The sequence below is a fragment of the Cupressus sempervirens genome, chromosome 11, assembly GCF_028749045.1.
Source record: "Cupressus sempervirens isolate cs-2001-9-10 chromosome 11, ASM2874904v1, whole genome shotgun sequence".
NCBI lineage: Eukaryota > Viridiplantae > Streptophyta > Pinopsida > Cupressales > Cupressaceae > Cupressus > Cupressus sempervirens.
Window position 1 is genome coordinate 19,306,944 of NC_143128.1, and position 12,515 is coordinate 19,319,458.

Below are 12,515 nucleotides of genomic sequence, written 5' to 3' on the forward strand. Positions count from 1 at the left end.
GTAACAAAACATACACATTAGTTAGTTTCTATTTTATAATTGCTTCATTATAGAAACATCAATCATATAGTTCTTTAAATGATCGTTTGATCATTTCATTAATTCATTGAATATTCTACCAAAACAAAATTTACAACTCAAGGGTCCAATTCCAAAAGGTATATCAAGGAAGTGTATATCTGAACTTCAGTATCATTCAATCCATCATTTGCATAAACTTTCATAATTGAGCAACTTTTCAATCAAAGGACATCCAAGGGTGAAAATCCTTGGCATGTTCAGATTCAAGAAGATGAAAACTCTATTGAAATTCATCATATTGGACCGAGGACAGGAACCCTTGTTTTCAATCCAAGCTATTGCAGACTTCAAAGGTTTCAAGCATATCCCAGCAGTGACCTAACGTAAGTTGGAAACAAAATTCCATTTTTTTGGTCATCAAGATTCCAGCAGTGCAAAACTCATACCAGCCAACAAGGAGGGCATCAAATAGTCAGATCTGGGCATTGCCAACTTGCAGTACATTTTCCCAGATGGTTGTGCAGCACAATTGACCAAGACCCTACTGTTTGGACAAAGACAGGATCTGAAAACTGCAGTCGCAGCCATCCATGCAATAAATTAAAAAAAAACCTACATTACCAGGTTCTCCAGTTGGGTGCCCCATGAAGGATGCACAGAGAACCTAAGGTGATTGGGACACTCCCAAGGTGCTCGCAGGTGTTCCTAAAAGATCCCAACTGCACCCAAATACAACCAAAGACAACACACACCCAAAAATGCTTTAAACAGTGATTTCTTAGACTAAAATTTTTAAGTTGATGATTAGCTTCTGTCAAAAACATTATGTTGTTGTGATAGTGACTATTTGGGCTTTTATTTTAAAGTTCATGAGATAGGGCAAAGATAATAACTACTATGAGTTTGAAAAGGTCAAGATTTTCTTGTTAGTGTTGAGTTTAGTGTTTGTAGTATTAATGATGCTTTACTCTTTTGCAAGAATAAGCCTACAGAACAAAGGGCAAAGGTAATAACTACTACAAGTTTGAAACGGTCAAGATTTTCTTATCAGTGTTGAGTTTAGTGTTTATGGTATTAATGATGCTTTACTCGTTTGCAAGAATAAGCCTACAGAACAAATTATCTTCTTGTATAACAGTTCTTGTAACCTTGGCATCATGGGTTGCAAAGGTGATTTGAGATGTTGAACTACATTATCTTCCAAACTCCCTAAATGTGCTCACATTTTCAACTCTATAATAATTATTACTGTCTCTAATTTAAATTTGGTTACACCAAATGTGGCATTGGGCAATTAAAAATTACCAAGAGGCCAGATAGAATGTACTTTTCACATTGCATTACAGCAGCTAAAAAGCCTTCCTTCAAACAAAGTTAATATGCTGCTACTAACCAGAGCACTATTTGTTTATTTAGAAATGGACGGGGTAGGAAAATTCAGTGATAAAGCTTACTATACCTGAAGCATGTTCCTTGTAACATCAATAGCCTTGCACAAAGAAGTTTCAGCAGCATATTCTGCATTAAGAACAACACTAGACCAGAAGTCACTTAAGAAGTGTCTATTTAAAAATTAGACGATGTGTGAAATGAAAAACCTGCCGAAGACTAAAGCATGCATTAGACGTTATGAAAGTAAATTTCCAGTTAAAGTAAGATATACTACAGTAATTTTGAGATTTATCCAGTGAAAGCATCAACTTGTATATTTTTGAGTCTCTGACTGTTAACGGCGAAAAGTCTTTATTTATGTTTGAGATGACATTTAATTCATGTTTACACTATATAGCAGAATTTTTGTAGTGTCCAAAGATCTTATAATCATGTTTAAGATGAAAAATAAGCACATAAAGCAGTATCCATGACTGCAAAATAAATTTAAGGCAAGTGCAAGTTACTTAAAGTTAGAAATCTAGCACGTTGCTAATAATATCTGATTTCCTCCAAACACGTGATAATATTCTTCAAGCTTGTGAACCTTTGCTGAAGATGCAAAAACATTTCATAGAGTTGAAAGGGAACAGTGTTTAAGATGAAAAATGACTAATAAGCACATAAAGCAGTATCCATGACCGCAAAATAAATTTCAGGCAGGTGCAAGTTCATTAAGTTAGAAATCTAGCATGTTGCTAATAATATCTGATTTCCTCCAAACACGTGATAATATTCTTCAAGCTTGTGAACCTTTGCTGAAGATGCAAAAACATTTCATAGAGTTGAAAGGGAACAGACGTTACCACCAGGATTGCTATAAGCTGATTTGTCAAGGTTCTCAGCAAATGTCGATGGAACAATTTCTATTTTGAGACCCTGCACATTTATGAAAAACAATATACATTCAACATGTATCGTTGAATGCGATTTCAACCAAACCTTGAAATGTAAATTAAAGATATTAAAATTATACGGCATAAAACGTAAAGATACATCTCAAAAGGTAAATTGAACAAGATGAAAGGTAAAGATTGTAAGCTTAAGTTTGAAAAACAATGGAAAGAAGGATTTTGATCACACTGGATGACTGAGGCAAGAGGTGATTTATACAAGCTCTGCTGGAAGCATTGGCACTCAATTGTCAGTAGAGCTAGGCCTGGATGTGAACTAGAGTTGACTCCACTAGCAATATAAATACTTGGTTGGAAATGGACGAATATCAAAGTAAATAAGTAATATACACATCCACTAAGGTTATAGACACTTCGCCAATATTTGACCTATGTTGCACCAAGGAGAGACTTGGAATATTCTAATTCACAAACCAATATTCCTAGACTGTGGCAATACTGTAGGTAAACGAAAGCCAGATTAAATCACAAACTTAAGCTCCTTCCAAGAAGATCTAAAAAATATGGCTCACAATGGAGAGTTGTCCTTGTATCAACAATTGACAGTTGATATGCCTTGAGGACGTGAAGCAGGGACAACAGGTCCTCCTTGCAACCCCTATGGTGACTGGACACAGCTATTCTCCGGACAGAATAGCACAAAATTACGTGTATGAAAACCCAAATTTGGATACCATGACAGATTTTTACACAATTTTCACTGATCTGGTCCTCGTAGTGCACCTCCACAATGCTGTAAAAATGTGGAAAAACCACTAAAAACACACATTGTGTTATGCAGATTTGTATTTTTGAAGTCATGCCATTGCTGGTGGAGAATAGCCAGCACTATGATGACTCTGGAAAGAGGGACATTACAAAGAAATCAGAAATTATAGAAAAAGGTTGCTAGGGCATAAATGACTGAATAGGCTATATTTAAATGTCCTAAGCCTGCACATCAAAAACAATTCCAATATGGTGATGACAGGGGCTGGGGGAATGCATTTCGGGGATAGTAACAGCGAAGAAACCATTTTTAGGAGACAGCTACCAAAAATAGTATTTTTCAATATATTAAAAAAAGAACAAATATTTATATGATAGCATTGATAAGGCAATCATTATACACCTCATAGAACTCTAACACATAATATTAGAGTTCAGATGAGATTTTCATTTCACAAATGGTGACTGTGACAAACAAATTAAATTTTAAGAAAATTTAATTGCATTCATTGACAGTGGGCATATACATTATATATAAATTACAAAAAATACCCAAAGGCTACAAGTTTCAATGATTCAGTATTCAATGAGGTCAACGTTTTCATTTATGGCTCATGAATGTTCAGCAAGATTTTTGACACAATTCTAACGAAATAACAGGAAAATTTGGGACACAACTTGTGCCATCCTTCATTGCTGCTGCTGCTGCATGCCAATAGGGTTCACTATGGTATGGGGAAGTCCATGGGTGGAAGAAGCAAACACAGCAATGTTTGGTTTCCTCCTTTTAGAGCTATGCCTAACATGGTGTAATGTCCCTTCTCGCCTGGCACGTCAATAAATAATAATGCTAGCCTATTAGTTTTCTCCCCTTAAGGTTAAAGCATTAAGTTAACAAAGGAGGTAAGGTGGTAATTATATATGTAGGTGAAAAAGCTATAGTTTTGATTAAGTAAAATTGAGTTATTCATATGCAATCATTAAAGGGGGCCACTTGAATTACGATTTTATCTTCCTGTGCCATTATACATGGTGGTAAACATTTTTATGAGAAGTAAATAATACAGTTGCCTAAGTCACCAAAATTAGTGAATTAAGAATATTCTCACAGCTTTTTGGCCTGAGGATCTTTTATAAAGAAGCACTGATGGGAATTGGAATTCATTATGAATCATTTTGAGTTTTGTTTCTCTATGCAAGGAAATCGAATAGCTAGCTTTTTCAGGACGCAAACCTTGAGAGCTGAGAACTCAATGCTTGGACGCAAGCCTAGGCATAATTGTTACTTTTATATTTGTCTGCAAAGTACGGAGGTGGCTGGAGCAGGTATTTGGAGCAGAATTCAATCCTAATTTAAGCAGAATCAGATTGATCATCTTCAATCTATCTGAACAACTATTGAACAATACAATTGTCAAGAGGAGATCACAGCACATGAAGACGCCATTGATGACAAAAACCGCAGTTCTAAAATTAATTGAGCTAATCTTTCTTATCAAGCGATCAGGTTAGTGACTGATAGTTTCATTCTTGGAGCAATCATTTGCAAGCTCAGAATGTATAACTTGACATCCCAATTTCAATAAAGGGTATATTACTATTGATTGTCAATGCATCTATTTTTCATCTATATTCCTTAGCTTTTTTATGTAATAAACCAAACCCTTGTTGTTGTAAGTTATCTAAGAAAATGTCATATCCCCCCATTTGAAACCCTAATTAAATCATCACCTTTTTAGAAAAAAGATTTAATAATAAATATATAAATATGTAGGTAATAAATAATATAAATAGATATAATATATAAGTTGATAATAAATCAAATATTATTGTAATATATATAACATATGGCTAAATAAGAAATTTACAATAGAACAAATCAAAGAAGCCCTTTTTCATATCAAACCAGACAAATCTCCAGATCCAAATGGTTTCCAGACCTTTTTCTTTCAGAAATATTGGGATATGTTAGGATTTGAACTATGGGAGGCCACTAAGGCAACTAAAATTTGGGTTCCCTATTAACCGAAATTAATAACACCAATTTAGCACTAATTCCGAAGAAGACTAATCACAAGGAACCAGGGATTTTAGACTCATAGCCCTATGTAACACTATCTATAAAATTCTTTCTAAAGCCTTAGTGAATAGATTAAAGAAATTTCTTCCAAAGCTTATTTTGGAAGAACAAATAGGCTTTGCCCATAACAAGTCAATCTTTGATGGAATAGTTATAATCCAAGAACTAATACATTTTGCTAAAATAAACAAAGAACCATGTATGTTAATGAAGTTAGACATTCAAAAGGCATATGACAAAGTAGATTGGAGATATCTATGCAAAACTCTAGAAGCCTTTGGTTTTTCACATCAGTGGATCAGTTTAATTTTAATTGTATTTCAACACCTAAATTTTCCCTTCTAATCACCAGAACCCCTGAAGGTTTCTTCAACATATCGAGGGGAATCAAGCAAGGGGATCCTATATCCCCATTCCTCTTCATTATCATGGCAAAAGCCTTTAGCAAAGCCATAAAAAAAGGCCCAGATGGAAGGGAAGCTAAGAGGAATTACAGTAATAGAGGAAGTTCCTAAAATAACACATCAACAATTCGTAGATGACACCATTCTCCTAGGTGAAAGTACTTTAGAAGAGACCCAAAATTTCAAACAAATAATAAAAGCATATATGCAAGTGTCAGGTCAAAAAGTTAATGCTGGTAAATCTGAGATTTTCTTTATCAATGCCTCCCCTACAATGAAAGGTAATATATGCAAAACAATGGGATATAGAAAAGGGAAATTCCCTTGAAAATATCTTGGTATTCAATTAGAAAAGGGATCAAGGAACGAAAGACTTGGGACCTCATTTCTGACAAATTAGATAAAAAAGGAAAGTTGGAAAGGTAAATGGTTGACTAAAGCAAGAAGGTCAACCATGATAAAAGCAGTATTATCAGCCATACCTATGTATCAAATGTCTTGTCTTCCACTCCCCAAAGGAGTCAAAAGGAAGTTAGTAATTTAAAAAACCTTTTCCAACAAGGTAATTCAAAAAGGAAGAAAAAAGCATTTGATAAAATAGGACAAAATATGTAGACCTAAAGAATACGACGGATTAGGTATTAAGAACTGGAGTTGGCAAAACAAAGCTTTAGGCACTAAACTCATCTGGAGGATGTACCAAGAACATGATAGTAAATGGATTAAGATTTTATTTCATGAATAATTGAACGACTCCAACCCCTTATCCTTGTTTCAAACTAGAAACTCCCCAAAAGGCTTCAGAATTTGAAATTTCATGATGAATTGTCTCCCCTTAATTTTCGACAATCTTTCTTGGCACATTGGTCGTGGCCAAGTTGCACTGTTTTGGGAAGAATCGTGGGATGGGCTTTCCTCACCTGATAGCTTTCATTTGCTAGCTAATATTAAAAATACCCTCATCAATCTATGGGGGTCACAAGTGAGCGATTGCAAATGTAAGATTAATAACAGTATTTAAGGTGATTAGCAATCTAGCAAAGACTAATTTTGAACAATTTTTAAAAATTAGACAGGTTAACCACAAAGATAGGAATGATACACTAATATGGGGAGCTTCAAAGGACGGGAAATATAGTGTCAAAAGAGGATATGAAAAAATTATTAAGTCACAACAATGGAGAAGATTGAGATCCCATTTAACCTATGTTGGGATGTGACGTCTTCCTAAAGTAGGTGTCTTCCTTTGGGCAGCTCTCTAAAAAAGAAATCTCATTTCTAATAGGTTTACCAAGATGGGCTTCGAGGTACCCTAAAGATGTTATCACTACCAAAAAAAAAATCTGAGACAGCTAATCATTTGTTGTTTCATTGCCCATACGATACAATGGTTATGTCAAAAGCTCAATTGACAAACAACCTTTTCTAATAACCTATGGAATTTTCTTAAAAGCTGGTCCAAACACAGGTGCTCTAAGGTGTATAGCAATCTTTGGAGAACCTCTCCATCTATTCTCCTATGGGAATTATGGAAGGAGAGGAATAGAAGAATATTCAATAACAAAAATATGGATATAAATTCTTTCCTGAATAAGTTGGAGGCTTGTATAATAGAGGTGGCACACAATAACCTCAGGAACTCATATAAGGTAGAAGGCTCCTTCTCCAAATGGGATGTACAAATGCGCAAGAATTGGTTCAACTTTATTAACCCTCCGATGATATACTCTAAAGCTAACAAACAAGCCAATGCTAAGTGTGATGGGAACCTCCTCCAATTGGTTGGGCAAAGCTTAATTTTGATGGGGCCTCTAGAGGAAATCCAGGTCTAGCAAGATTAGGACATATAATCCAATCAGATAAAGGTTTGTGTATTTTAAAGAGAGCCAAACTCCTAGGGATACTTATAATAACCTAGCGGAACTAGAAGCCTTGATTGAAGGATTAAATCTTGGTCTGGAGATAGGCATTAACAAGTTAGTAATCAAAGGTGACTCTCAACTTATCTTAAATGCTCTAAGGATAAGGATCACCCCTAACTAGATACTTAATTCCAAACTGGAGTATGCACTTAATATTGTTGATAAATTTGAAAACATAATTATCGGGAGGGTAATAACAAAGCAGACTCTCTAGCTAATAGAGAAGCAGATGCAAAAGGTATCCTCCAAAGATAATCTAATATGTTTTAAGCCAAGATTATTGTTATTAGGATTCAGCGATCCTTTGTTAGTTTTTTATATTCAGAGGCAAATCTTTAGGCTCTTTATTTCTATGTCATCTCCTTCTATTTGATATTCTCTTCTTGATTTCTTCTAGGTGGGCCTGTTTTTGTTACTCTGTTTTGTCCCCTTTAGAGTCATAGCTTAGGTCCTATGCCATAGTATGCACTCCTATGGTACTGATTTGTTCTTTTGCTCTATTGGTTGTTAAAATATTTCTTTTGACCCTGTTCGATGTTCCCTTTAGGCTCTCCTTTAACCTTCTCTCTCCTCCTTTTAGTCCCCTTGGTATATATTCCTCTCTATGAGTAAACGATTCCTCTCTTTTGTCTTCAAGGTAGAATTGGAACTATTGATAAAAGAGTTTATAGTAAAATTAGAAATTTAAATGTCTCAATATTAATTTTGGTCCCTCTCATTTGGTATAGTAAGATTGGTAATCACAAGATCTGTCATCTATTTTGTCACACTAAGTACCAAGAAATAATTCAGCTTAAATCATTTCCCATTAATCTTGATTGAATGATAGCATAACTCCTTTTATTTTAAGATTAAAAGATAAATTAGAGGACACGGATCAAGAATGATTTTCATTTTTATACTAGGTTGCCGGTTCGTGGTTCGGTTTTGGGTTCGGGTTCGACAACCGGTTCGCTGGTTCGACGAAATTTTGGAAAGGGGTTTGGGTTCGTTAGTACAAAAACATGTAAAAATTAAAAAAATATATATATATGTACATTTTTATGAAGCATTAGTTAAAATTAGAATGTAGCATAGTACCATAAACACATTTAAAACTTTAAAACAGCATAAACAATAACATATCAATGTATCATGGTGAGCATACCATCATATAGTAACATAGTTCAATCAACTTCAACATCAAAGATGAAAGATTCAAAACATTTAAAATGGTGTCATTGTTTCACGTTCAATGTTTAACAGTAACTAATAGAATGAAAATCTATTAAAATTCTGAATTTCTAGTTCTAAGTTCTTCATTCTTCATCTTCATCTTCTTCATATTCATCTTCTTCTTCTTCATCTTCTTCTTCATCTCCTCCTTCGCCTATGCTATTACTTGCACCAAGGCCAATGGGATCAGCAGCAGAATCAACAATGGTATTGACATCAAAGTCATCAAAATCATCAATTGTAAGCGCAGCAGTGGAAGCATCCAAGTCCGCAATCTCTGCATCTACATCCCACTTCTTTGTCTCCCCTTCTTTTATTCTTGACTCTTGTGCGAAAGAAGGCGCAAGTTGTTATGCACAAATACCAGGTTCTCGGCTCTTTTTGATTGCAACCTATTGCGCTTCACCGAGTGGATGAAAGAATAGGTGCTCCAATTTCTTTCTGATGCAGAAGAACTAGCAACCTATAAAGACAACATAAGGTAGGCAATTAAAAAGGAATTAATTCAATCTTATTAAAAAATTCTTTTGAAGATAAAATGAGCTAATTAAAAAATAAAATAAAACTTACTTGTGATATAACTTTGATTGCAAGGGGCTGCAATGTTTGGAATTTTTGGCCATGGAGGTACCACCAACCATGAGCATGCTTCTTGAACCGATGACGAAGAGCATCATTACTTAGACCTGTAGCATTGACAAATGCTATGAACTCATCCATGATTAGATCTCTTATATCATCATCAGGAAATATTCTTCTAAATGCTGCCTGGTACCCCTCAGACACTTCCATATCTCTATATGGTGGCAACCTTCCTGGTAGATCACAATATTGTGAGCTATAGTATTTGGAGGTCAAAGCATAGGCAAGCAAATGTAATGGAGTGGTCATTTTGTTCCATCTTTCATTAATAATTTTTTGCACTTGTTTGAAAAAGGTCTCTTGCGGATCTTGCTCCTGCTCATTTATAACTTGCCTGATCTTCTCAATCATTGAGTCTATGCCATCATAGATCTCTCCAAGGCAAGGCCTATCCATGTCAGTGTACCTAAGCATGCTCATAATGGGCTCGGTGATCTTAAGGAGATATTCCACACGTTCCCACCATGAGTCAGCCAATAGCCTATCCTTTATTTTGTTTGCCCTTTCAGTATTCTTTTGCTTCCATACACCCCAATTGTTGTTGATTACCATACCTTGAAGTGCATCTTTCACTTGCACAAGTCGTCTTAAGACGATTATATGTGATGCAAAACGGGTCTCAGCAACCTGTGACATAAATTAGAGCAAAAAACAACTATTAGATACATATTTTAGAAATCTAAGAAAAGTATACACATTGGCAATTGCACAAGTAAAATATGAAAAATCAGAAATTGTCAAATATTAAAAATTAAATTACTAATTTGAGTTCAAGTTCATTTACCTTCAATAGCTCCAATTTTGAGTAGTTCCTGAAAAGAGATTGAGTCATGTGGTGGTTTGTGACAAACATTTGTATGTCCTCAGCCTCTTCATACATTGTTTTGATCCACTCAATTTGGTTCCCAATCTTTTTTAGCATAAGATTGAGTGAATGGATTGCACAAGGTGTCCAAAAGATATGTGGATATCGCGATTCAACCAACAAACCTGCTGCTCTACAATTCTTTGCGTTGTCCGTTATGACTTGGACAACGTTTCTTGCTCCCACTTGTTCAATGGCCTCAATTAAGATATCAGCAATAAATGGCCCATCTTTTACTTTGCCCTCACAATCCACCGCTTTCAGAAACATTGCCCCTTTAGGGGGCACCGCAAGGACATTGATCAAGGGACGGTTCCTAGAATCCTTCCAGCCATCTGAAACAATTGTCACCCCTGTCTCAACCCATGAGTCCCTTATGGGCTTCAATTGATTTTCAACCCGTTGGACCTCATCATCCAACAAGGTGGTGCGAACTTTCTCATACCCGGGGCCACAATACCCTTTTGGAGCTTCATTGGCACCCCTCAACATGTCCTTCCAAAACGGAGAGCGGACAACATTAAAAGACAACCCATTTGTATAGAGGCATCTTCCCACCTTAATGTCAGCAATTTCCCGGGCTTTGTTTTGAAAAGAAGTTTCTATTGGCCCCTTTCTTTTGTGTACAATGGGGATAGATTCAGTGTCAATGTCCATTGTAGTATTGAAGAAGGGGTGGTCTTGTACAATAACATCTGAGGGGGCCTGCATTCCCTTAGCTTTTTTACTTTTATTGCTACTACTACCGAGTTCTATTGCCCTGCGTCCTTCTCTCTCTTCTGCTGCCTCATGCTCTTCAATATATTTTAACACGGTGTGATTTGGTATAGGGACACCATTTTTGCCAGGGCATTTCTTGACTCCTCTTCCAGCATAACCACATAGATGGCCTACCACACGATAATAAGAACTATTTCTTTCTACATCACATCCTCGACATCTCCAACGGAATGCACCACCTCCTGGAATGGATTTTATAATGTCTACATACTTCCATAGAGGAGAATCGGAGTTGGTTTCCATTCTTTGTTCGGTGTTGCCTATTGATGAAGAGGTAGATGACATTAATTTCGAACCTTTCCCTATGGCAAGAAATTACTAATTAGATATATGTTCATAATCTATATGCAAGAAAATGACGAATTCTGAAATAATGGAAAAGATTCAAGAACTTAGAACATATGAAGATTGAAAGAGAAATGAAATTTTTTTGGAAAAACTAGACCAAAACAATAGTAAATAGAATAAGATCTTACCTCTTGGTCCTTTTCCAGCCATTGCAAGTTTGCAAATGTGTATAAATGATGCACAAACACTTCAAGAACACCAACAAGTATTGCTTCAAACTCCTCCTTGCACAACCGGATGCTTGCTCAAAAAACTTATGTGCTCTCCTTCAAGGCAAAACAACCTATTTAGAAACATCAAATGACTATGAGAGAGCAAAAAACCAATTCATAACACCTTTTTAGGGTACGTGGACTCCAAAAATTATTTAAAAATGCAAATAAGTCACTTTATTTCTGCGTCCGTGGGCGGGTTCTTGGTTGGGTTCGAACCTGGTTCGATTTTCCCAGCCTGGTCCGCCCAGGTTCGAACCAGGATTCGAAAATCGAACCCTGGTCGAACCGGACCAGAATCTCGAACCGGTTCGAACCAGTTCGAGGTCCGGAGGGGGGGGAGGGGTACCCGTGTAACTTAGTTTTTATATCAAGCATAAATAGGCAACATATCGTATTACAAATCTAACAATGATCTTGGCCAAGAGTGAGTGAATACAAGATTTCCCAAAAGCACTCAAACAAGGCGCAACATCTAACCGACAAAGATGGATATCGACTAACAACAGGCAACGGCAAATATCGGGAATAAAAGAGGAAAATTCTTCATGTAAACAAATTTGTAAAGATAATGGAATGATCTATCAATAAAGTTTGTAAAATGGGGAATGCCCCATAATTAACTATAAACTTTTATATGGGCAAGCATGGAGGTTTTCTTGACTCCATTCTTTCCTACCAATGCCCGTTTTGAATTGAGAAAAAGTCTACAAACTCATCTATAAGTTTAAATTAACAAAACTATTTAGCTTCGGCCTTTTACCGATCAATATATATATATATATTATTGTAATATAATAATATATAATATAATTATAATATATAGACATGCCATACATCTAAAAGGTATATACTAATTAAATATTTTATAATATAAATCTGATATATAGTATAATATGTATCAATACATAAGTATGTGTGTGTGTATATAATCATTCATAAAATATATCATTAAATATTATCATATAAAATC

General features: G+C 35.5%; 2 protein-coding genes across 5 annotated transcripts in view; both read right to left on the reverse strand.

Annotated features, from left to right (window-relative positions):
• The window catches only part of LOC149528027 (uncharacterized), a 133,684-nt gene that overhangs the window by 67,746 nt on the left and 53,423 nt on the right, over positions 1-12,515 (reverse strand). For 3 of the 4 annotated variants that reach the window (XM_089809052.1, XM_089809049.1, XM_089809050.1), the window contains exons 2-3: positions 2,259-2,331; positions 1,481-1,539 (exon numbers count right to left, since the gene is read on the reverse strand). In XM_089809052.1, coding sequence (XP_089665178.1) covers positions 1,481-1,539; positions 2,259-2,331 — 132 coding nt within the window. Of the gene's footprint in view, positions 1-1,480; positions 1,557-2,258; positions 2,332-12,515 lie in introns of all 4 variants that reach the window. The other variant, XM_089809051.1, reaches the window with a different exon arrangement.
• Positions 9,009-9,506, reverse strand: LOC149528029 (uncharacterized). Its single transcript, XM_089811110.1, has 2 exons — positions 9,266-9,506; positions 9,009-9,158 (listed from the first exon to the last, which is right to left on the reverse strand). The coding sequence occupies exons 1-2, from the start codon at positions 9,485-9,487 to the stop codon at positions 9,009-9,011; spliced, it is 372 nt and encodes a 123-aa protein (XP_089667236.1). The 5' UTR covers positions 9,488-9,506.